This window comes from Nesoenas mayeri, assembly GCF_963082525.1.
Source record: "Nesoenas mayeri genome assembly, chromosome: 1".
Lineage (NCBI taxonomy): Eukaryota > Metazoa > Chordata > Aves > Columbiformes > Columbidae > Nesoenas > Nesoenas mayeri.
In genome coordinates this window covers 204,348,611-204,374,390 of record NC_137541.1, presented here as the reverse complement: position 1 = coordinate 204,374,390, position 25,780 = coordinate 204,348,611, and the positions used below count along the sequence as shown (strand labels likewise).

The window sequence follows — 25,780 nt, the reverse complement described above, 5'->3', positions numbered from 1 at the left end:
GGGTTGATTTGAATTCTCTTGTCTGAAAAGAGTGCACAATTGGAGGAATTTCAGGTGTTTGGCATGCCTGATAAATTATTACAGAGATATTTATGCACATGTGACTTATCAGCAGAAAAATTACTCTTGTGGATTATTGAGTAGTTTCTTATTCATTGCAGTTAATCAAATCAGAAATTCAAATATGATGCAAGGAATGCAAAAACCCATGATGTTGTGATGCCTGCTTTGTGAAAGCCTCATGAAACATCCTATTCTAGGACTGATTTTATCAGATATATGTGAATGATGCTCACAAGTAATGCAAGATGTAATACCTTGTCTTAATCGGAAATAGCCTTTCAAAGCATCACACAGTATACCCATCACTGCTGTTTTATATCACTTTTCATCTTGAAAATTTCCAAGGCTTTTGTGACACTAATATACAGAGATAATTAGGCCCTAATGTGAAAAATATCCACGCCAGGTTTGGAACACAAAAACAGTATTGTATGAGGGATCTGAAAACATGAGCTGAACAATATCCCCCAGTATGAAATTGCATAGCACTTTTTAGGCTGAAAGGATGTAAATAAGGTCTGGTCAGTACCACAAGACCACTTCATCCCAGGAGATGACGAGATTTTTTTATTATTCACAAATGATCAGACATCTGCATCTGTTGTTTTCCATCTGTGTTTCCTCCCAGTGACTTCTAGCACTGGTCTGATACTGAGACGGGAGAACGACACCTACTTCCCTTTCTGCAACTACTACACTGTCTTGGGGAGGTTGCCAGGCTATTCAGTGACAACTCTACATAGCTCATGAGATTTGACAAGAACCACTGGCCAGGACACTGTGGCTGGAGACAACAAAACACAGCCATCAAATGCAATTGCACTCTCTGTTAAGCAGTCGGTGTTCTTAACTGTTTGAGTAGGTCTTGTAGCTGACAGTCTTGCTGTGGAACTATTAGACTGACACAGTTTCCAGTCTTTTTGACTGTTAGGGCATCCTCTTTAACAGGAAGCTTTTTCTCCTCTCTACTTGATTCAGATCGATTACAGTCTGGAATGCAAACAGATTCTTCACTGTGAAGATATAAAATATAAAAAATAAGTTTTTCAAGTGTATATATATATGGCCAGGCAAAACAGACCTGAATACTGTACAACAAAATACAGTTGTTTGACATTTACATGTACTTTTCTACTCTTCAAAATTCTCTTATGTAGTGACTCCAGATAGATTTTAAATGAAGACTAAATATCACTGAAGGAAATGCAATGTAGTAAAAAAAAAAAAATCCAGACAACATATAGACAAGAAACAGAATCCCAGCTGACAAAAAGTAACAAGTGTGTATAAATTTTGTATGACACTCAGCAATGAATGTTCCTGATATTCCTTAAACAGCAGGAGTTCCCCAGGTGTGTGATATGTGGTATTATAGGTGATAGCGTTTTGTACATGAGTGGATATTGTTGTACCCAAGGGGAAAGTAACACTGCACAAGTGTTTTACCAAACACCCTCCTACAATGATAAAATTCACCTGTGATGCAACACTTGGGAAAAGTAAAGGTATAATTTGGTTATGATGTGTTCTAAGGTTACACTTGTAAATACCTTATAGGGGTCAATAAGCAGATCTTTTAATAAACAATAAACAAAATGCTTTTAACTTGTAGCAGAGTGTAACATGATGATAAAATGCTTATTAAGAGTATTGTTTCCTGGCAGATTTATAACCATCAGCTTTATAATACATGAGGCTTATTCATTTATTAATGGAGATGTCTGGAGAAATGGATTTTGTGCCCTATGGGAGAGTTCAACATTTGGAAATCTGACTGGACTCAAGATTAGATGAACACGTGAAATCTCCAAGTATTTCAGAGAATTAAATAGTTTTAAATATTTCAATACAAAAACATATTGAAACAGTTCATCCCAGTGACACCCAAAAGATGTAATATTTGATATTCATTAAAATTGTAACATTGGTGTATAATGTCATGCAATATATAATAGCCAGAACAAAACTGAAAATAAATATATAAATTAAATTAAATGGAGAAAGCTATGAAAAAGATCTTCTGAAATCTATCTAAAATGAGTATGAAACCTTTCCTTAAAAACACTCTAAAACTCAACAGTTTCCCCCAAGATATTTTGATGAAGAACCAACATTTTCATATTTAAAAAGTTTTCATCAGTTTCTCTCTTCTTTTTGCAAAATCTCTTTTTATTCTGAAAGCTTCTTTGGTTAGACCTACTGTAACCCCCTAATATGTAGTGGGATCACCATTCTACAGGCATTCTGGAGCTGCTTACTCCAAGTTTGAATGCTTTCCTGCTTCATCTGCTCTACTAGTTGAGTCAAGTGTAAGGCTTCTTCTACCCAAAGCACCATATTATGACAACATCACACAGGACACGTGGTTTGGATCACTCGAATGAATATGGTGCAGGTTTTTTTTTGGCAGTCAGATGGAACACAGAAATCAGCAGTGGCCATGTGTTTTCTTTTGCCTTTTTCTCTTCTAAGCACACTATATGGGATGTACAGGAATTACAGACAGAGGACCTGGCCTGGCATTGTCCCAGGGCTGCTCCTCTTGTTCACAGACATATCACACTGCCCTAAGGCCACTTGCTGTTTGCTTACCTGGTCATTGTAGCTCTCCCACCATTCCCCATACTCCCTTTTGGGGTGAAACACTCTATTTCCGACTTGTGCGGGGCCAGTCTCCTGCCTTTGTACCTAATAAATCACGACAACAACAGGAGCAAACAGAAAGAAGTGATTGTGTGCTCAGCTTTCTGTGACAGCTGCTGTGAAAAGGGCCATGCACATAAATGCTACCGTGGCAGTGGTGGGGTATAGTGCAAAGCAGCTGTGGGAGTGGTGGAATTACTGCATAAATCCCCAGACCTGTGCTAGGGCAAATGAGGCTATGCAGGAGAGGTGCTCAGCATTTTCTTTATATATATATATATGTATATACACATACATATATAGGACGAGCTAAAAAATTCTACAGAATAAATAATATGCTAACTTTTTGTCTTCAATGTTTTTTGGAGTTAGACCAAAATGTTTGGCTAAACAGTTTAAGGGAAACAACACTTTAAGTAAGGATCAGTGAGAAATCAGCTGGTAGCCACGTTCTCAATCCTAACTCAATCTCTTTCTCTGATTCCTCATCTCTGAAACAATTGACCTGTTCCTCTGCCTGTCAAAGCAAGAACCAGTGTAGCTGATTGCTTGGATAAAATTTGTGTGGGCTAGCAGTTCATGTAATGAACACGCCTTCCTCTCTCCACTAGCAATAAAAGGAGGCTAGATGACTTACTGAGAGATGCAGACATAAATTCCAGTTAAATCAATCCAAATCCCAGAGCCCAGTGCAGTACTGTGAATGTTTTAAATTCCATACCTTGCACTTGGATGAAAAATTCACTTGGATAAATGGTTTAAATCTTGAGGATCTAACTAATCCCTGAATAGGATACCAGGATAAGACCTGGTCATTGTTTACTCTCTGAACAATTAATTGAGATGTGAGCATTGAAGAAGTCTTATGTTGGCTCTCTTCTCAATGGTGAATTTCACCCTAATTGTACAAATTATCCTGCTAGATATATATATGTTTTAATGAATCTTGAGAAAAATGCCTACAGATGTCTTCTCAAAGTGTTTGTAGTATCCCATTCCCACATGCTGTGGGTTGCATTGTGGATATTGAACACACTTCTGTATGGAGCTTGCACATTTTAAGACTGCTAACATCATGGAATAAATTACTTATTTATTGCTTTTCCATTAACCTGATCTAGATAGCAAAAGTTACCTTGAAGTGAACAGCTCTGTAAAAGAGAAATGACCTGAGTGCACACAAAGCGAGGCTGAACTTTGGATGCAGTTATAGCAGATTATTGGAGGCAGTGTATATTGCATAAATAACTGAGGAAGAAGCTTAGTGAATCTGAGAGTGAACCGGAGACAGTAAAATGAGGTGTGCTCAGTGCAAAGAAGTCCTTTAATTTACAAATTATGACCTTACTGAAAGGAGGAACAACAGGAGCTTTGCAGACTGGCTACCAAGGTTTCAGTGCAATCCAGAGTGCAGTATATGCAGTGCTCCCAGATAGGCATGAAGCTTGCGCAGGGCACATAAATATTAAATAGAAGTCTATTCCTAGAGCAGATGAAAAACTGGAGGAGCTTATAGAGTAGATGAATTCACTGGAAAATACAAAGGAAGTCAAACTGGATCATACAAATTCAACTGGGATAGACAGAGAAAAAGCAAAGAGAAAAGAATGTGTAGAAACTTCACAGGAAAGAAAATAAAGTTTGGGTGAAGGTGTTAGACATCAAGGAAAGTAGACTTTAGGAAAAGTAGGAAGGAGAGGGTTACATTTAGACCCAATAACCAAAGAGATACTTTGCACCCTGCAAGACAGAAGGAGAGTAGGACTAAGAGAAGGAATTTGGAGACTCTAAATGCTCACAATAAGAGGAGTACTGAAAAACAGCCAACAGAAGGAAACAAGAGGTGAGTGACCTTAGTAACTCCATCATGAAGAATCTGTGGTAAGGGTGCATGTGACCCAGACAGAGAAACCCCGCAAATTGCCCATTCGTCAGTCATTAGTGTAAATTTCACTGCCGTGAAAGTCAGTAGAGAGACTACTATGTATCTCTCAAGTTTTTCCATCCACTCAAGAGCAAATTCCACCATCAGAAATCGTATGATGCCACAGAACACCTCAAAGCTTTGAACCATAGTAACTGGTCCTCTGCCATTAATTCAGTGCTAAATATCCATGTAATTATGAAAACAGTGACCTAACTCTAATCAACGATTCTAGTGTGCAAAGTGCATGTAACCAATGCATGGAATCTGTGGAGTTCTTTGAGTGACTATTCTGGAAAGGAACACCAGAGATTCTGCAGAAAAAGGGCTTTCAGACCAGATGAAGGACATAATTTTGCTTCAGAATGTCTTGCATTAGAAGAATGTCCCCTTCCTGGTTGTTAAAACAAATGATTGTTTTAAAAGATTTAATGTGAAGGAAAAAAAACCCAAAACACTCTCAAACATTTCTTCACAGTTGGCATTAAAAATGCTAATGTGAAAATTAATTTGATTTTTTGGCTGGTGTATGGAGGAGGCATAAAACACTACATTTGAGCAGCATTTGCAAGAAAAGATTTCTCTTCTTCAATTCTAGGTCTATACATTGGTTAGAAAAGAGAGACATTTTTGTACAGAAAGGCAGCTATTGAAGTCTGTTGAAGGATTTAAAAGATTTTGGGTCACTTTTAGTGGTTTTTTTTGGCATCTTTGGGTGTGGCATTGTGGGCTATGTCACTTTTTTTGCACAGGGTGAGTTGTCTTAAGAAAAATGCTCAATATGTTTAATAAGTAGTAATCAGTGATAGGACATTTGGGAAGTAATCCCCAGTAATTCAATCACTGCAGTGCTTGTCCATTAGCCAAACACTTTGTCACATCACTATCTTACACAGCAGTGCCCTGCACTCTCCAGGGGATCGGTAGAGAGAAGGAAACTTAATCCTGCACAGAGAGAAACCATGTCTGCACTTGTTGTATATGTGATACATGGCAGGAAACACCAGTGGGGCTGCTTGGGTTTGAAGGATTTTCCTTGCCTTCTCACCTTCCAACTAACCTCCTCTTGTAGACCAAAATTAATAGATGCTATGGGAAATAAAGCGGGAATATGGGAATCATCATCCTGAATGAGACCACGACAATGTTGTGGAAACCAGTTGTAACATGCAGATCTTTCTTCTTTTTTTTTTCACTTTCATTGAAGGTGTGTGTCCTTGTACTGACAAGAGCTTTAGATATGGATTTTATTGAACTATGCTTATACTTTAGAACCAGGAGCTTGTATCCTGGTGGTCCTTCTCACTCTAACTTCATGTTAGAGTGAGATCCAAGTGTGCTCATGGCCCCTTCTGGCCCTCCTCTCTCTTGGTTTCCATGCAGAGGGTCTTGGATGCCTTGACCACCAGACCATTCTATATGGCAGTAGATGCCCTATCTGGAGGATGTTGCTGAGCCAGACATGGAAGATGTGCCATAGCCCACATTTCTGTATAGTTTGGTCAAAACTTGGTCAAATCCTTGATAAATAGTCTATGGGTAGAATGTTGTAGTGGTACACAGTTTCTGTTAAAATGTCCACACTACACTGTCTGAGAAAGGCTACCCAAAAGACAAATGGTTGCAATAGTGAAAAGTAGTTGCTTCAGATAGTCTGTCTTCTGAAAAAAAAAATCTAGCAATAGGAAACAGACTTTTACTCTCAGACATATTTTTTTTTACTCTCCCCTTTTTCAGTAGGAAGTTTAAAAGATGTCTCAGAATACTCTTTTTTAAAAAAAATACAGTGCAAAGCAAAGGTAATTTGCTGTGTTGAAGATGGAGAGCTGTCATCAATCCATATTTCAAACACAATCTCATACTGCATTGCAGAAATGTTATTAATTATTGAGCACCAAATGTGCGTTTCGCACTGCTAATCCCAGAGGAAGAGTGTAGCTCTAATCAACACAGGAGTAGTGTCCTAATGAAACTGCACCTTGCAAGGGAGGAAAAAGTGATGTTTCCACAGAAACACTTCAGGGGAGGGAGGTTTTACGGCCATATCTCATTGTAGGGCAATGGTTAATGGCATATTGGGAATATAAGTTCAGCATGACAGTGACTAATTCCTAAGATCCTTGTTAATTAATGGGACTCCAGTTTTTGGTCTGAGACACTGAAAATGGTATTAAGTGTCTAAAACTCTGAATCAAGCTTTTTCCCACAAGTTAACAATAATCAAAGCAGGTAATATCTATTACAGATTTCAACCCTGAACTTCTTATTTTGGATTTTGGAATAAACCTGAAACAAGAATTTTTTAAAGCCCTGAGAAATGAAAGTAATGGAGGAGAAAAAGAGAGAAGAGAGAAGAGGAGACAAGAGGAGATGGGATTCAGAGTGGTTTACGGAGTAGTGAGGAAATACTGTCTTTTTGCTTTCCATGATTTTCACAGAGTGTTTTCAATGTGAATATGTCTGGAACTTGGACAGATGACTGAACATTAAAAAGCCATTGATGTTTCTGGACCCAGTTAAATATTTTAATTATCAGATCTTACATACAAATAGTATTATTCACCTGCAATACTACTTGGTCTTGATATTAAGAAATGATGAAGAACTTGCATTTCATAGCAGACAAGATAAGGCTGGATTTTAGACTGGGTAAGAAAAAATATGTATAAAGATTTCTGCATAAATAGTGAAGAAAGAAATATGAAAAATATTTAGCACTGTAACTGTATGGGCTGTTTTGAACTGCAAAAATATCATGTTCATGAAAATGAGTTCTGTGAGACTGGTCACGCTCTCTTGACATTGCATCACATCACACTGAATACTTTTAAAGGAGTCTCAGCATATTGTGTGACTTTTTCCCATTTATATAATGGCTAAAATAAATTATATATTATTAAGCATGGCACTTTTTCTTCCCTTTGAAAAGAATCATCATAAAAACATTGTTTGCTTAATAGCACAATTTCAGCCAGCAAAATTATGATAAAGACCAACCTGCAATGGTTTGTTGGTTGTTTTTTTTTTTCAAGTGCAGCATAATCTTTTCCTTTCTTTTTCTTTTTCTTTTTTTTTTTTTTTAGCTTATTCTAATTAGACAATAATATGTAATTGCAGCTGCTGAATTAAAATGACATTGATTGAATGATATACAAAGCATTATACCATCTCAAGGGAAGATTAGATAGGTAGCAAAATATTACCAGAATGTTTATTTACCTTCTGCCAAAAAGAGTATTTCTGAAATGTTGGACAAACCATAGTATAGAATTTTTGTACATAAGGGTCTTATTTACAAAACACTTATTGTTCTATCCATTCTTTTCATTATACTGAAATTCTGTCCTCTCTTCTTCAGGTATATACAAATAGAGATGCCATAGGAAGATCTCATTATTTTATTCATTATGTTGAAAAGAGGAGCTACAGCTCATTTGCTCTGAAGCATTTTAAATGTTAGAAACTTCTCTAGGTTTGTAAAATGGATGGATAGGGGTCTGCTTTGCAATGCCTTACCTTGACATTGTTTTAACATGACATTTTTCAATTTTGCTGACTTACAAGAAAACTTTCTCTTTTCCAATGCTTTTTATTACTTGCATCTGTTACGCTATGCTGTATATTTAATATATTAACCCTTTTTTATTTTCTAATGTTTTACATCTTTTGTGCTTGTCTATTAGATTTTTAACCTTTCTTTTTCTGCTACCTCAGTATTGAATTGTGGCCTGTAAAATTATTTGTTGTTGTTCTTGTTTTTACAATGTGTAATTGTATTATAAGTCATCAACTGACAGTAAACGGAAAATCACCACAATATATAATGCTATAATCAAAACTGCAGCAAGTTAATAGAGAGCTTTGTGTTTATGTGCTTTAAAGGACACCTGCCTTGAATTTTAGTCCCAGCTGTTAAAAAATATCTGTAACCAAATGCATCTAAGTCAGCTGAAATTACAGCTCTACCAGTCCTCACGAACTTCCAGTATTCAAATACAAATATCATTCTTTATAATTCATACAGGTATTTCCATAATGGCAGCCTGACCCATGTCTTGCCTGGACCTTGGAAGGAGAGTGGATGCCCCAGTCTTCCTTTTGCCAAATTAATTACAATGCCAGTTCTTGTCAAAGTTTATGCTGCAAGGAACCATAAGTTCCTTCAGTAGACAAACCTGGGCTCAGGTCTGATGACATTTTGCAACAGGATCTACATCAAGCATGTTAATGGACATCAGACCATCTTCACGGCTTGTCTGGGTGCCCTTCAGCATGACTGAAAAGAAAATATTGATGTGGTATATGGTGGCATTTATTTGTCACCAGAATTTTAGAAGACAGGCTTGAAGATGAAAAAAAAAAAGGTAAAAGGGGTAGACACTGTTATTAAAAAACACAAATTCCTCCTAAGGTCTTTATTCCCCTAAAAAATCAAAGGAAAGCAAAGCAAAGCAAACCAACCAACCAACCAACCAACCAACCAAAAACAAAACCAAAAACAAACTGCTGCCAGGTCCCTTCTTCACCATTCATTCCTTTTCCTTTTTCCTTTTTTTTTTTTTTTTTTTGTTTGTTTTTTTGTTTGTAGTACACTAGCAAGACTGCATTTTGCAATCCAGAGCATATTTGTGTAAGAATAAGCAGGGAACTGTTTACAATGTAGTTTAATTTGTACAGTTCACCTATGATATTTAGTTCAAAATGATGGAGACACTGTCTTAATAATATAAATAATTGCAAAAATTAAGCTAGAATATTTGTGCTCAGTTAATGCAGCCAAACAATTTATATCAGTCAAACAGTATTTCACTTAAATTTGAGGGCAAAATTCAAAATAACAAGACTGGCACTGCACAAAAATTAAAAATCATTGTAATCAGGGCATTCAAGAATATCACTTCATTATACAGATGGAATGTTTTAGCAGCAATTTATCAAAATCTTTCAGACTTTGTACCTTTCACTGAGTTTCATAAAATATTCTTCAGTCATTTCACAATATCTGAGGTTTAATTAATCACAGTATCAGGCCTGTCCAAAAAGACAGCAGGACTAATTTATTTAGGGAAAAATGAAGGACTCAAATTATTCAGTAATCTTGCAATCTAAATTTTTGTAGCATATTAGATTAAAATAGTTCTGAGTGATCCGTTTGGGAACTGTTTCATTAATAAATGAATGCTAATCAGTCAAAAGGATAATGACTTCCTTTTAAAAGTCAAAGATATTTTCCTGCATGCATGAAAATTATTTTCTAGCAAGGCTATGAAGCAAACCAATAATATCTTGTTGCGTCATTATGGATATTGCTTTTTTTTTAAATAAGAGCAATACCCTTTGATCCAAACTTAAATTGGTACCTGTTCTAATGAAATGACATTGTGTAAGAAGCTTAACCCTCACTTTTTTGCCATTGTCTCATAGTACAAAGCCATCTTAGCACTTCAGTGCAATTTGCAGTCAATGGTTCCCTTAAATAGCACCTGTAGAAATTAACATTTTTTGGGGTACATGATGATTTCTCAGTGACATATTTTGCCTTACAGTAATCTCTACTCTTGTTTTCTTCAGCACTTTAAGTTTTCAGCTTTCACAGGAATTTCTTGCATTGAGATGAGCAATGTCTAGAAGCTGGTCACTGCTACAGTGCAAAGCTAATAATAAAGGCCTGGTGGATGAAGCACTTGTGGGTACAAGAGATGCAGGTTGGAATCTCTCATCTGCCATTATCTGGCATTAAAAGTCATTGTTCTTTTCACCAGGCTAGAAAATAACTCTCTGCCTTTTCCAATAAGTGTTCATTTTATACAAGACAGAATGGCTCCACCAGGCTCCCTTAGGAAAGGAATCCACGCTGACATAACTGACAGGCTGCTGATATAACTCTGTATGAGAGGTGATACAACAGTCCTGAGATCAGTATCGTGAGGTTACAACCTCTTCTATATTCAGTTTCATAATTCTATGAGTAAGCCAGTGCAACTACCTGCAGAAACTGCAGAACCAATGGTTTTTATGAAGTTTGTGACTGCCATCTATAGATTCAGAAAGTTGTGTTTTCCTTTATTTTGCAAGGCAATGGACTGAATGGAGTCTTCTTAGTGTACTGTGTGACCATCAGATCAGTAGGAGTATCTCATCCCCCTGGCTCTGAAAAGGGTGAATATGAACCTATAACCCATGCCCTGACAAAGTCTGGTAAGTCAAAAGTTTCTACAAATTAGTTTGGAAGGAAAGTGTAGTGTTCTTTTATCATCATTCAAAATGTGTCAAATAAATTGTTCAAGCTACATAAAAATGAAGTCAAAACTGGCACTTGTACTGTAAGAAATGTGTCCCAGTAGAATATGCTGTAGCAGAAACTCATGATCAGTATCTTTCTCAATAGGCGTACATGTGAGGAATATGAACCAGCTTCAGCTTTCCACAAAACTCCCCCAGTTTTTCTTTACAGGATTGAAAGCTTCTTGTTAAATAAGAGCCCTTTTTCATCTCTCAGGCAACTTATTTTCCTGAGGGAACTGGAGTCTCTCACATTTACACCCTAAATCCGCATGCTGGCAACGCACACACATATTCTAAAAACATTTGGTCATGGCTTGGGGGCCATGGATTCAAATTTATCTACTTATTCAAAGATGTGGCTTTCAACTGGTCAAAATTTGATATCTGGGCAACAGGAATTTCATACATTGCATCCTGGAGTCCCTTCGCATAGTGTGTGTGACAGTGACAGAGGTTTGTTCTGATGGGGATTCCCGTTTGTCTGGGAAGTCAATGTCTTCATGGGACTTTTCTAATAATGTAACAGCAGTCATCAGACCTTGAAGAAGTTGTTGAAACAGCTAAGATTACTCAAGCTCGTTCAAGCCTGAAATTGTTGGTTCACTTCTTTTTTCAATGCTTTAAATGGATTCCAGTCAGATTCAGAATTAGAAGGAATGTTGGAAAAATTTTCCTGAGGGAAAAAAGGGTGTTTGGGTTTCTTTTTGAGAAATTTAAATTCAGGCTTCTGAAAAAAAAAAAAAAAATTCTCAAAATTTTGATGCTGAAATATGACATGCTGATGTATGATATAATATTTAGACTGCAATATTTTTAAACCATAAATGGCAGCTTCTAGGCTGATCCAAACATATTTTTCTTATTTTGTGGATCAAAATAGCTCCTGTTTGAATTGTAATGAAATAGATATAGTCAGTCATAAGAGAGAAAAAGAGAAGAGAGAAGGGGGAAAACCAGCTGTTCCTTGCAGAGAACAGAGTACACAGTGTGGCGATAGACACCTGTTTCCAAAATATTTCATTATGGCACAGTTTGGGTCTGTCTGATATAAACACTAATTTTAGCCACTGGTGGTCTAGGGCTGGATCCAGTCCAGTGGAAAAATCTACCTTACTTAACATGTTTTCTTTTCATATGAAACAGAGGATGGTGTTTAACAGAACGAGAGCTTGGACACCTGAACGCTTTCTCTGATGCTTGAGCAAGGCAGGCACTTGGTCCCTCAGGCTGCTATAATTGCACCAGTGCAGTGCTTGAAAGGGAGAAAAAATGCTCCCAAATGGCACCTGATTCTAAGGTGGATGTCTGAGCATCTTTGTCTAAGCTGAGTAAAAATAAACAAGACTAATGGTGATTTATGCAACAAAAATTCTGTGGTTCGCCTGAGGGTGAGTGTTGGATCACTAGTGCAGGGAATCCCCACTCCTGACTGAAAACTGTCAGTCCTATCACTGCTGTGGATGGATACAGAGCAATGCCCAGTTCTGGAATCACACAGTGACAGACAAACTTCTTAACAAGCCAAATTAATACATGAAAACCAAAATGAGTAGTCCATTTGCTTTGATAGCCATAGTTTATGGTTAATTATTTAGGAAATACCACATCATGTAGTAAATCCAGGTGGAAGAAAGCACCGCTGCCACACTGGGCTATTAAACTCAATGAGATTTGTTAGTTCCTATGAATAAGTGTCTATGATAAGGTGCAGAAATCTATGTCAATCTTTTTCTCTATTGTCTAGTATTGTGCTTTTCACATCTGCACAGAGAAATTACATGCAGTACCACAAATATCCACTGTATCTTTAATATGGCTAACATTATCTGACTTTGCTGGTGATGTTTCTTTCCTGTTGAGTGATCATATCTACATGCCTGGGCAACAGATTGAAAATACTGCTCAGTCCTTTTGCTTATATGAAAAATGGCTTTTAGCAATCTTAACTCATTTAGAAGATGATAATGTCTTATATTGTTTCAGGAAAGTATTTTTGCCTTGTACTGGGCACCTACCAGCTTCTGTCTTTTGAGAATGTCATAGAAGAAACCTGAATGCCTCCCACATCATCACAGGGACCATGGCCAACTGGCAGTTAAAAAAACATGCGGCTACCTAATTCCTTTCTTCTGCTTCTCACCGTCACTGAAAATATAAATAAATAGGAAAGCATATGAATTAGGTCTCTATTCTGCAAGCAGAGAGCCTTAGCTGGGGATTGCAAGAGTTTTATCTGACTGTGGGGGACTACGGTGGGTCCGTGGCTTCCCTGACGGAGGGCATGGGAACAGAAATTAGCCTTGAAGATATCAAGGCCTACCCATGAGAAAGATGGGAGTAAAGGAGTATCCGGAGATGTTAAGGATGTACCCATGACAGAGAAGGGAGTAGAAGAGTGACATTGATGATATCAAAATTAGCCAATGAGATGTTACTGCTGTAACTTGTAACCAATAGTGAAGAGCCACATTAATTGGTAAAACTGTATAAAAATGCACTTGTGGCAATAAATGGCATCTACTGCTTTCATTCTGGAAGAACTTGGTCTATGTCATTTGTCCATCTCAACCACAACTCTTCTTTCAGAGGTTCCTACCCCACTGCCTGAATAGCTCTGCTGTCTGTGTCCAGGTCACAGTTTGATATCTGGAACAATGTCAGGTTCCTTTTGTTTTTCCTATGCCATGTTACAGGGTAAAACAGTGCAGAATTTGCTGCTGAAGCAACTGAACAATGCTGAAGCTGGGTTAGGGACCTCTGAAAAAGCAGCTAATGGTAGAAACTGTTGTGGCATCCATGACCAACAGTGACTTGAGAGGAATTTAAAGGATTTGTAGGATTTTTTAAGACTTCTTAGTACATATATGTGGGAGAGACAGAGTATTTAGGGTTGTTTTTAACACTTTACTGATTGCTCAGAACAGTTAATTATCTACCTTAAAGGGAAGCTAACTTTTCTATAGCTAGATAGAGGGAGATGCATGTACTCAAAGAGTCAGTATATGTAAGCTTGGGAAACAGAGCATGTATGGTTTAGGCCATTTAAAGACATGTCCCAGAAAAGATAAACACCTACAGTTGTTAAATTCCTGTATGAAATCCAGGGCTAAGATATTAAAAATGAAAAATAAACTTTGGAACACCTGTTGTATCTCCCAGGTCAAGTTTAGCATGATTGAGACTTTTTCATGTGCTGTTCTGGCTAGAAATATCATATTAGCAGGTATTGTAGCAGAAATATACAGTCCTTATCTTACCTGGGATACAGAGTTATTTGAGAATGAGGAAAGGATAAATTAACTTTGTTTTGGACTCTTGCAAAGGGGCTGTGTAACATATATGATAATAGTTCCTAGGACATTAAGTTAAATTTGCTCAATTTATTTATAACCTTATGAAACTATTTGGTAACATAACTGGGAACAGAAGGTCTAGATGCCTCTCTACTCAAGTTGTGCATTTTTGACTCCAGCTATGTAATGTTCAGAATTCTTGTCTGGTTTGGTAGACTTACTTTTAAATCAGGGCAGAAAATCTTTTGGTGAGTACTGCTGAATCACAGTAGCCTACATGAAATGGTTTTCATTTCACTAGGTAATTAATAGTTTTACTCTCTCTCTCTCCATATTTCAGTATGTGAAGATTCATTCCAACACACATCCAAAGCTTGCCTGAGTTTTATTAATTGAAGAACACCCCATACAAAATGTCTTTTAGGACCCTAACAGATGCATTGCTTTATTTAGGCAAAAGCAATCTTGTTATCTGTAATTTTGCAGCTGATGTGAAAGCTCTGAATGGAGCGTTGGCATTATCTGTTTGACAATGATTTGATGCAATACTACACTATGCTATAAATTAGTGTCAGGAAGCAAAATGCTAATGATAGGGGCCCTTCTATGCACTGGTGACTTAAATAGAATGTTTCTTTAAAATTCAGCAGTGACTCACTCTTTTAAATAAAACGTCTCTGAGCTATTTAAATAATACCATGTAGCTCTACTGCATATTTCCTTTGATTCTGAGTACTTCACTGTTTACTTGAATAACTATCCAAACAAAGTTTTAAGCATTTTACTAAATAATACCTCAAAATATATTACTTTATGCTACACAACTTTTTAAAACAAATGTTTGAAAATTAAATAAAATGGTCAGCCTCTGTTTGCTCATGCTCTACAGTGAGGAAAAATTGAAGCTGAATGTGGTTTTCTGTTCTTAGAGATAATATCAGACATAGGTGAAGTTCTTAGCAGCATTTTAAATTTACTCAGCAAATTTCAGGACTCTGTTTTGTTTTCTTTCATGCAAATAAATAAGCATTGATTAGGGAGACTTTCCCATGACTGATAGAACAAATTTGCTATTGGATTCCCAAATCCTTCAGGCACACATTGACTGAGCACTGCTAAACTCACTGGCACCATCACAGTTTAACCAGCTGAGGATTCAGACATATGCATTTAGGAGTGTTTATGTTGCAGTTTTAAGTATTGATGAACACTACTAATGACATGAAAATGTTTTTCCAGGTTTCGAACAAAATGCTCTGGCTCTTTATATCTAGGCAAATAATGTCAGTGTATCAGCTTTGTGCTGCCTTTTCATTCCTACACACACATATTGGACACTTTCAGTGCTCTTAAGGATTGAAGACATTTCTAAGACAGTGCTATTGAAAAAGAAACCACTGTCGATGATGACTTCTTATGTTCGGCTAATAACTCTCTACCACAGGTGTTATCTAGACATTGAGTGATATAAAGAAATGGAAACAGAACCCTCACTAAGAAGAAAATACACTTTGTCTTTTAGGCTATTTAATATCAGGGTACAGTCTTTACTTCTCAGAACAAAACATAGAACTATATCTTTAAAACTGGACCTTAACAGACGACTAACAAATCCTTCCCAAGCCCAAGATCTTCCTGTCATCTATAACTTCAACTTGTTCAGTAAAAAAGTTGTCAGATGGAAAACAATCTCTGCAGCAAAATTGAGGAAAAATAATAATGTTCTAAAAGAGGAAGAATACCCTCCTTTTGAGGACATATGAAGAATGCCTCTTTCAGCTGGCCCAGAAGTAGTTATAGGGCTTCTAACTTGAACATCCCAGGTTGTTCAGGCATACAGGCAGAGGCTGCAGAAAGGGTCATTTCAGGTAACCATCTCTTAAAGTAGTATAGGATTTATCATTTTAAAATAGCATCCTACTCTGCACCTGGAAATGAACTGGAAGATAAAATTATTAACAGATCACAGGTATAAAATATCTTGTAATAGGCTGGTAATTTCTGTACCAATTCAAAGTCACTTAAAGATGAGCATTAGCAATAATCTGACAGAAACAAATCATCACTTTGGCATAATCTGTCCTGTAGGTATTACTAATAAAATCCTCCCTTGAGTCTAAATTGTGGTTCACACAAAATGGAAGTACAAATTTCCCTCATTCCATGCCAACTTCAGTTGTGAACAATGACATGTCTGGAAATATTCATATTATGAATGCTAAAATCCATGTGCATTTCAGGGAGGAGCAAAATCTAGCTATTTGTCACAGAATCTAGCTACTCGTCACTTCCAGGCTAGACATACACAGCTGAGGAATGACAAAGCTCTTTCTCTGCACTTTCATATAGGCAGAATTATTTGTTTATGCCAGCAATTAAATAACCCAAATCATCCCCGTAGCACTATCAAAAGTAAAAGGGATCAAAAGATGAAAATGAACCATTGCACTGAGTGCACTTCTATGTGTTCTGTCTATGAAGGAAGACAGTATTTCCACTCCAGAGTTCTCCTTTCCCTTCAGTATTTGCTTATTGTAGTTTTTATATACTGAGCATACAAGTTGTCTTCGTGATCACTGAGTTCAAGTAATTCCTTGGGAAGAAACAAAGAAATATCTTGCAAGGAACTATCTGTTCAATGGCAGGAAGGATAGCAGGAGCAGGGCCTGTGAGCTCCTGAATTTGATGGAGTTAGGAGGATGAATACAGAAAAAGGTACCAAGAAAGGTAAAGAAGAGAAGATAGGTGAGGGTAAAAAGAAAGAAAGCAGGAAGAGATAATACAAGAAAGGAAAATCAAGGGAATAGGAGAAAAAAGTGTAACAGAAGAGTCATGTGAAATAAATCTGCAGATGCCTGAGAGTAACTGCTCATGATGCCACTTGCGTTTATTACTCCATCTTGATTATGTAGCGCTAGCAGCAACCCTATTGTCTTACTGCTGTGACTAGAGGCAAAATACAGACACTGTGCAATTCATTCAGGGGGGAGAGCTTGTAAATAGGTGCATTTGGGACAAGGCAATGAGTTATATTTCTTGTTGTGTTGGGTTTTTTTCTGCTAAGATCTTATTTTCCTCCCTGCATTAAGTGTACGGTTGACACAGCCAGTATTTAAAGCCTTATAATTGTTTTCTCATTGCTCTGTCCCCAGTTTTTGCATGGCTTTTTAACTAAATCAAACCCGAAACTGTTACAGATGTGGGAGAGAGGACTCATTCTTCTCCTGGTGCAGAGGCAGAGGAAATCAATATATTTCCCTTTGTCCTTCCACTATTAGTAACTTTCAGAAGACCATACTCGCTTCCCCACACTCCCACATTAGCAAGCTTTACCTAAGGGTTTCGCCAGATGATCCCCTTCTTTTCCACAGGTTCACAAGGCTGCTTGAACGGCTTGCAGCTGAAGATGATTTTCCGTCCCCTACATGCATGCGGACCACAGTCGACGTGGTGAATGCACTGCGTACATTCCTTTCAGGCTTAGCGAGGATGATGTAGACCTTGGGCACAAACATACAGCCAAGGGCCACCGTGGCACTCAGACTCACTGAGAAACACATGGTGATTATCTTGTAGTTGCTTCCAAAATATATTGGCACAAAAGCCAGCCAAATGATGCAGGTGGTATACATTGTAAAGGCAATATACTTTGCTTCATTGAAATTAGCTGGGACATTTCTTGTCTTAAATGCATAAAAGGTGCAACTCAAAATTAATAATCCATTGTATCCAAGGGGAGTTACAACACCCAAGTTGGTGGTGTTACAAATCAGGTAGACTTCTCGGATGCTCGGGTAATCATGCATTATATCTGGTGGCTCCATTATAAAGAGGGCAACAATTATGCCTAACTGTATACATATCAAGATAAATGCAATAACCAGTTGGGCGCAGGCACTCATGAACCTAGGTTTCTTTGTACAAATTTTCTTCTTGCTTCCAGCCAGAATTCTTGCAATACGGTTGGTTTTAGTTACTAGAGCAGAATAACTCATAGCTGGAGAGAGGCCGATGCCAATTCGTTGAAGATAACAGTAAATCTGTTGAGGTTTTGCAATCAGGCAGAACGTGCACAAGTAACCCAAGCAAATGCCAGCTAGAATGATGTAGCAAAGTTCTCGGCTGGATGATTTGACTACTGGAGTATCACGGTACATTATGAATATAGCTGTAACAAACAGGGTGGCCAACAGACCCAGACATGCAAAAACAACTGCTGCAATTGGTTCAGGATCACCCCATCTGAGATACTGGACTGGGATGAGGTCACAACCTACAGAAGAAGAAAAAAATAAGGTAAACTCAAATGCATAGGAGTAAGATTATTTAATGATATAGTTACAGATTTTCCCAATATTTCTTTTCTTTTTGTCTTTCAGGAAGGTGCTTTTGTAATGAGTGTAGGCTATAATTACATTAATATAATGTCACAATAAATACTTTTCTCTGACAGCTTATTTCAGTTATATAATTTATCTGGAATATAACATGCTGACTGAAAATATGGCCAAACTGATTATGATAAGTCACCTTTCTTCACAGTGAAATTTTATTTTAAAATTCTTTTAAATATAGTAATTTATGAGCAAATTTCAGAATCAATTTGCATTACCATGGTGCAAAATGCTTCAGAGTTGTCTGCATACTACATGCGCTTACAGAAGCACATGTCAGTCCTACTAGTTATACTGTACACTATGAAGGATGTTGACACTTATTAAATAACTATGGAGGGGAATCATATAGATTTCAGTTGTCAAGAAAAACGGTACTTCTTTAACAGCCATGCTACCTTTTTTCTAAAAAAAATTTTCAAGGATCAGAGTTGCAAATGATTGGTAATTTAGGATGGTGTACCCTGCTGTCTTCTTTATCTGTCATTCATCCTTTTGAGACTTCTGAGGAATTAAAGCCTCACCTAACGAGTGAAATCAAACTGAAGTCAATAAATTAATGTCACAGTTCAATTTAAAGAGTGCAACCCCACCTAAGGACACTTGTTTTTCAGTCTGTGTATAGATTTTAACAAACCGTTCTATATAAGCATGTCATAGAGAGTCAAAGCAGCTTCTCATTCCACAGTGTGCAGATCAACAGACATGAGTAAAAGCTGGCAGAAAACTTGTTGCTGACCTCCCTCATCCACCCCTCCTTTCCTTTTGCACTGTAAAGACTGGATAGCTCTGGAAACCAAAAAGAATAAGGAGGGAGAACCTTAACCCTCTGAATTGCAAGTTCATGACAATAATAGACAAGTTGGCATTGCTAGCCAGGGCAGGACTGTTGGAAGGAGATAAACAGAAAGGAGGAAATGCAACTATACTTGTATTAAGCTTGACTAACCTTGATGGCAAAATCAAAATTATTTCAAAATTTAGGACTGTTGTAATCAGGTTGCTGACTTCTGGGTAGGTGAGACAGAAGAGTGTCAACCTGACACAGGGTGAGTGGTGTCAACTCACCCTAGGGTGTTGGAGCACTATGTTCTCATAACTGTATTTTCAGCAATGAGGGTAATCAGGATGAGGCACTGTCTGATGGGTATCTGGATGCCAAGCAATCCAAATTAATTAGGGAACCTGAGACCTCAATGACTTGATGAATGAGAGTAAACGTAGATATCAGGACTATAATTTAGGAATTTCTACATGCAAGATCTACTCTTTGTCTTTTCCTTTATTTTAAGTAGAGTTTAATTTTTTTCCAAAGCTGCCACTGACATTCTTATTAGTAAAAATCTTTCCATGAAATGGTATGGGTATATAGTAGGATTAGCTCCTCTCTTCTCCCAGTATTTCTGTATTCTGTATCTCTACATAATTAATATTATCAAAAATATAACACCTAAAATAAGGTGATATACTCAACAGATTGTGTGGCAAAAGTACAAGGCAGATAGTTCTGTATTCTTGCAGAAATATCAGAAAGGTTAGGGTCAACAAATACTTGACATTAGTGCAGATAAAGAACACAAATTTTCAGTCACTCCAGTGTAACATAATTTTGCTCTTTGTTACTAAATGCAGATTAATTTGCCATCCATGTTTTGACTGCTTTGATGTGCAAAGCTTTCTGTTGCAATAATAAAGTTATTGCCATGTCTAAGTGTAACAAAGACATTTAGATTTTTGTGTAACACTCTCATTAGCGTTAGTTGATTATACCTATTTGACTCCTGTTGGCTTTAAAGGGTTTCCTTATTCAGTGTAAAGGAGACATGGTATTTCATTCTGACTTCATCAAGATTAATGTAACACAGGTATCACATTATTAAAATAAATATTTTATACTAATGAGAGTGGTGGAAGAAGGGTGTGTGCAGATATCCCCATGTGGGTTCTCCTCCAAGAAATTTTATGAGTAAGTGACTTCGAAATATATTTATGATTTTACCAAAATGTAATCAACGTTTTGGGGCAACTATAGATTCTTGGACAGGAAGTTTGAAGAGAGAAGGTCTTTATCTGACAGCCGGCCTTTACGTGCAGACAGTGATATAGTGGCTGAATTTTGCTCGGTTGCTAATGTTGCAGAAGAGATGAATAATAACCAAATATTTCTCATTAGTTTCAGATTATTTTATGCCTTCATTGCTTTATTACTCTTTCTATATTCTCTTAATAAAATATCCGAAAAAAAGAGTTGAAAACTTTTCCCTTCCCCCCCCCCCCCCCATTACTGGGTATATTTTACAAGGAAAATGCTAAACTGGGCAATTATTTATTCCTCCACTGAGATTTAAGGACTGAATAGTCTTCGTAAATCAATGATTGATGAGGCTTTCATATAATAGTCTTGCAGCTAATGGTTTCTGATGATGGCACTTTGCAGAAAGGGACAACTAGATCAAGTAGAAGAAATATGGTAAAACAGCACTGTGAGTGTTCAGGTTACGTTGATGGACAGAATTATACCAAGGCAGAAGCTAAAAAATAGTTACACAAGATGAACTTATCCCTATCCCCTAAATACGTATATGCTCAATCATCATTTGGACAAGATCCTGCCCCACAGTGACTTACACTTCATCAACATCTCCAAGCACCTGGAAAGTCTTCTCTTCTAACTGGCTCTAGAAATCCAGGTGGAACAGAGCCAGCAGCCTTGCCTTGTGGTCTCTGCAGTACGCTGAGGCAATCTTTGGCTTGTGGAAAGGCTGTTAGCAGCCAGTCCAATTTGGAGCAGGTGTACAATTGTTCTATTTTGTCCTCAAGAGTTCACTGTTTCTGGGACTGGAACCTCAGTAATATTGACATAAAACTGCTTCTCTGTTTTTCTGGCCAGAAACATAACCAATGGAAGGAAGGGACTAAATATCCAGGGGTTTAGCAAGATGATACAAAAAAAACATTGGAGTCTCATTTGGCTTGAGGGGACTGGGGAAAGGATTTCTTAAAAGAGCATCAAAAATCATCAGAAAATTACAGATAAGAATGTACAAGGATTTTCTGGAAAAAAAAAAAAAAAGTTCTGATATTTTGGAAAAACAATTGGCTGCTTCAGTGATGGACTAAATAGTGCCATATATGAGGAGATGAGAACTCTTGATGCCTTGACCATTGTCATCAGTGTTAGTATCCTGCGCTCTTTATAGAGCTAAACTTGTCATTTATTTCTGATCTTTCATATTTCTTTAAAATTAGTTCTTTGGGGGAAAGAGTTCACAGATATGGAACACTGTATTATAGTACAGTGTATTATTTTCTGAGGATTTGATCATGGCACTGTTTTGCTATGATAGCCTTGACAAATAAGAGACCTTACCATGGCCTCAGCATCCATATAACTGTATTAGCTTAGGACTGAAAATCCCTCTCATGGTAGAAAATATTGAATATATAATTAAACTAGTCCCAAAGGTAAACATGACAGACTAAGGCTTGTTAATAAGATGCACTCTGGAGATGGAATTCAGTGAAATCTCTTAAGTCAACATCATGAGCTAAAGCTCACTGAATCTGAACACGGAAAAATAAAACTGGGAGAAAATTACTGCTGGTTAAGTGAGTTCTAAATATTTTCCAGTGGGGTGTGGCATCCTGGGCAGTGATTTAAATCCCTTGAAAAAATGTTTGGTTTTCTTGGTAACTTTTCACAAACTCTTCAAAGAATAACAGGAGTCCAAACACCAGGACTGAAACTTAACCAACAACCACATCTTGGTTGTGAAATACTCTCCCCATAGCATTTAGCCCACATTATTCAAAGTGTATTGATGCCATGCCATTAGCTAGTTTTTTATTAATGCTCTGAATATTTCCCTATTTATAGTCCCAAAAGATGAGAGAAGGGATATCTTGACTAGTAATTTGGGTTTTCACATATGGAGAGCTGAGATTCAAAAATGTAGGAGTCAGAATAAAGATCTACATGAAATTGGCAGGGTAGCTTTTATAATGACAATTTTATTCACTGTTCGGTTTTTGTTTGGTTTTTTTGTTTGTTTGTTTGTTTGTTTATTGTTGTTGTTTGTATGGTTTTTTTTGATGGCTGTATTTTATTTTTTTGTTTGTGTTTGTTTGTTTGTTTGTGTTTTAATGATTTTTTTTTTTAATTACCCAAATTTATAAGGCAAAAGTGAGGATTACAGTCTCCAGAGCCCTGTGTGGGAAAGCAGCCCTGTGACCTCCACGTGAAATGAAGACAAACTGAAGTAAGAGAGGACATCCTTAACATTTTGGTGCTAAGTTCTGTTTTTTTGATAAACTGTTATGTTCATCAATCCTTTTCCCTGTTCTGGTAGGACCTTCCATAGCTGCTACAATAGCAGGACATGTAGAGGTGACCATATGCTCATTTCTTAGCTGCTGTAGCTCCCAGGCTGACAAATTTACTGAAAACATCCATGAAGGCAGGTGTGCACAATCGATGGATGCAGCTGAAGACTGTGTATGTCTTTGTTCTGCCACCTCTGCAGGTCAGGAGTTGGGATGGATCACATCTTAAACTGTGAAAGCTGGGACATCTCTAGCTCAAGAACCTAAACCAGTCCCTAGTAACTCAAATATACTGATTTAGCTGTACATTGCAGTAAAAAACAAGGCCATGAATCTTGGAATAATACATTAAAATTACTCTGTGACCACATGGGGAATGACTCCTTAATTACACAAATGCACAGAATGACTGGAACAACTGATGAATTGCAGCAATTAGGTCCATCCTTATGTTAGCTCTGATGTTTTGATTTAAGATTCACCAAGAAATGCTGGCTCTGTGTGTTGTAAATGTTTTGTTCAGAATATGTTGTGTTCAGCAAACTTTCCATAATGTAAGGCACAATTATAAGTGGATCCTTCTGGCTTTGTTGGCAAGTTCCCCTGCATCCAGCTCTGGAGCCTCCAAGAGCTGTTCATTGAACTCATCATTCTTAAACCAGCTCACTTGCGCCTGAGGCATATGTGTCTCATGCTGAAGACTTGGGGTGTAAATGGACTGAAAACTTGAATCCAGGCCTTACCTGGAACAAGCAACGGAGGGAAGAAAAGTCCACAAACCCAGTAACAAGAGAAGGGAGTAAATGACAGCCAGAGACCCTCGTTATAATATCACCACCTGAACCCTTAAGTCATCCTCATCTGCTAGTGTGAGAGTGACTTATGGAAGCGGTTAAATTTCATTTGGAATAAGAAATGAAAAGGAAAGAGAAATACAGGGCACAGAAAGTCAGGGAGAATATTGGACATTATGTCTGCTGAGGTGCATTTTTAACACTAAAAACAGCCAGAGAAAAATTGTGTCCTTCTTCTACCCTTGGACTGAATTCCAGCCTTAACAATTATGGTCAAAAGGAAGATCCTAGCAATGTTTCAGCAGCAAAATCAATGTCAGCACAGGCTAAATTGTGTTCTGTCTTGTTCTCAAAACTGTCAGACAACTGCTGAAATTACCAATGGCTGTTACTTCATTGCAAGCAACAATACAAGAAAGCACTTTGATGACAACAAGCAGCTACTGTTAGAAAATATTTCAGGCAGGAAATGAATGATTTTTTTGCTTGGAGGGGTGGGAGTCGGGATCCAGTTTTATGAGACTCCTAAGCATCAGAGCCCCATGGCTTCTGCCACCACCCAGAGCATCACACTGCAGGGAGAGCCAACCAAGCCCCAGTAGGGATCCCCCAGGATGTGCTGTTGAACATGACCTCTGCACTGATCTTCATGGGTGTTTTTCACTAACTGTGGCATTGTGTTGTCCCAGTTGGTGTCCAGAGCCAGGACAGCAGCAGCTCCCAGCACCATGTGCTCCCTGCAGCTCTCGTGGAGAGCATAGGCAATGCCCTCGGGATGAGGGAAGCACTCATCCTCACTCCTAGTGAGGAAGCCAGATTGGCATTAGCCAAATGGGGTCCAGCACCAGTGTTGTCAGAACCCTTTCAAATGGCTGGTCTCTTACTTAGAGGTGGGGTGTCTTTTTTTCAGTCCTTTCCATTCAAAGGTTGTTTGGATACTCCAGCTCTTACCTGACACTTTCAGACATGCAGACAAGATCATGATGTCACTATTCTGGGTTTACTGCCCTTTATTTGGTGAAAGCATTCTTGTAACTATAGTAAAAATATAGATTTCTGATATTTTGCCTTATACATGAATGGCAAATAAAACATTTCATCTGCTATAAAATATTTCAGCTCCTATTTTCTTTGGAATCCAATTAAGAAAATCAAATGGCCAGCATATTTGGAGTACATAGAGAATGAGAAAAATGTCAATACAGCCTGAAGAAAACCCTTCAATTAAATTAATATAATCTACTTTCCTTGCAGTCCCTGAGGTCACTAGACAAAACTTTGTTTCTGTTATTGTTGTATACTGCCCCTCAATCACAGAAAGAGGGAATAATTGCCTCTTTCCCACCTCAAAAATGTCCCTAAGCAAGCACGAGGTATAGCTGGACCAAGACGTTCCTGCATCCACTGAAAAAGTTCTGAGATGCTGGACAAAACTTATGTGATGTTTCAAACGCATTCTTTTCAAATGCAGAGGCCATGTCCTCAAAGTTACTTGAGTTTCTTGAAGAATCAAAAAGCCACTCTCATCAAACTACTGACCAGTTCATTGCATTGAAGTTTGATCCTCAGTGTTAAGAAATCCCCTTTATTTTTGTCTAAAAGTTCCTGGCATCTTTTACATTTCTCTTCCATCCACTGTGAATGTAATACAAAGAAAGGCTTTGAGGAAAAGTGGAGCTGTTGACATACACTTCTGGACTTCAACCCCTAAATTTCTCCTGCTCTAATTGAATATATGACTCAGCCACACTGGCCATACTATTGTGTGAAGTGTTACTGTGATATATGGATGTTGCTAATGCAATGCATGGGGAAGAGGAGGAGTTACAGTAGATTGGAAAACACATCTTGTTACTAAAGCAGGAGGAAGAAAATTACTTGAGATGCATGTTGGGATGGTGCAAATAAATTTGGAGAAAAGGAGGAGAATGACTATTTTTTTGTCCCAGGAGGAGCCTGATCCCTGTGGAACACTGTATGCACAAGCAATGAGGCTGCAGTTTGTGAGGAAATAAAATATGGGCAGCTGAGCATTCCCTTTCTCACCTCAGCTTTACTTCT

The 25,780-nt window shown here is 37.7% G+C and overlaps 1 protein-coding gene across 3 annotated transcripts in view; it reads right to left on the bottom strand.

The window, feature by feature from the left end:
- Positions 1-25,780, bottom strand: part of GRM5 (glutamate metabotropic receptor 5) — a gene marked incomplete at both ends in the record, with an annotated part of 247,840 nt that overhangs the window by 5,700 nt on the left and 216,360 nt on the right. The window contains 3 exons of one of the 3 annotated variants that reach the window (XM_080354356.1): positions 915-1,076; positions 2,656-2,751; positions 17,542-18,481. In XM_080354356.1, coding sequence (XP_080210482.1) covers positions 915-1,076; positions 2,656-2,751; positions 17,542-18,481 — 1,198 coding nt within the window. The remainder of the gene's footprint in view (positions 1-914; positions 1,077-2,655; positions 2,752-17,541; positions 18,482-25,780) is intronic. The other 2 variants (XM_080354358.1, XM_080354357.1) reach the window with 2 other exon arrangements.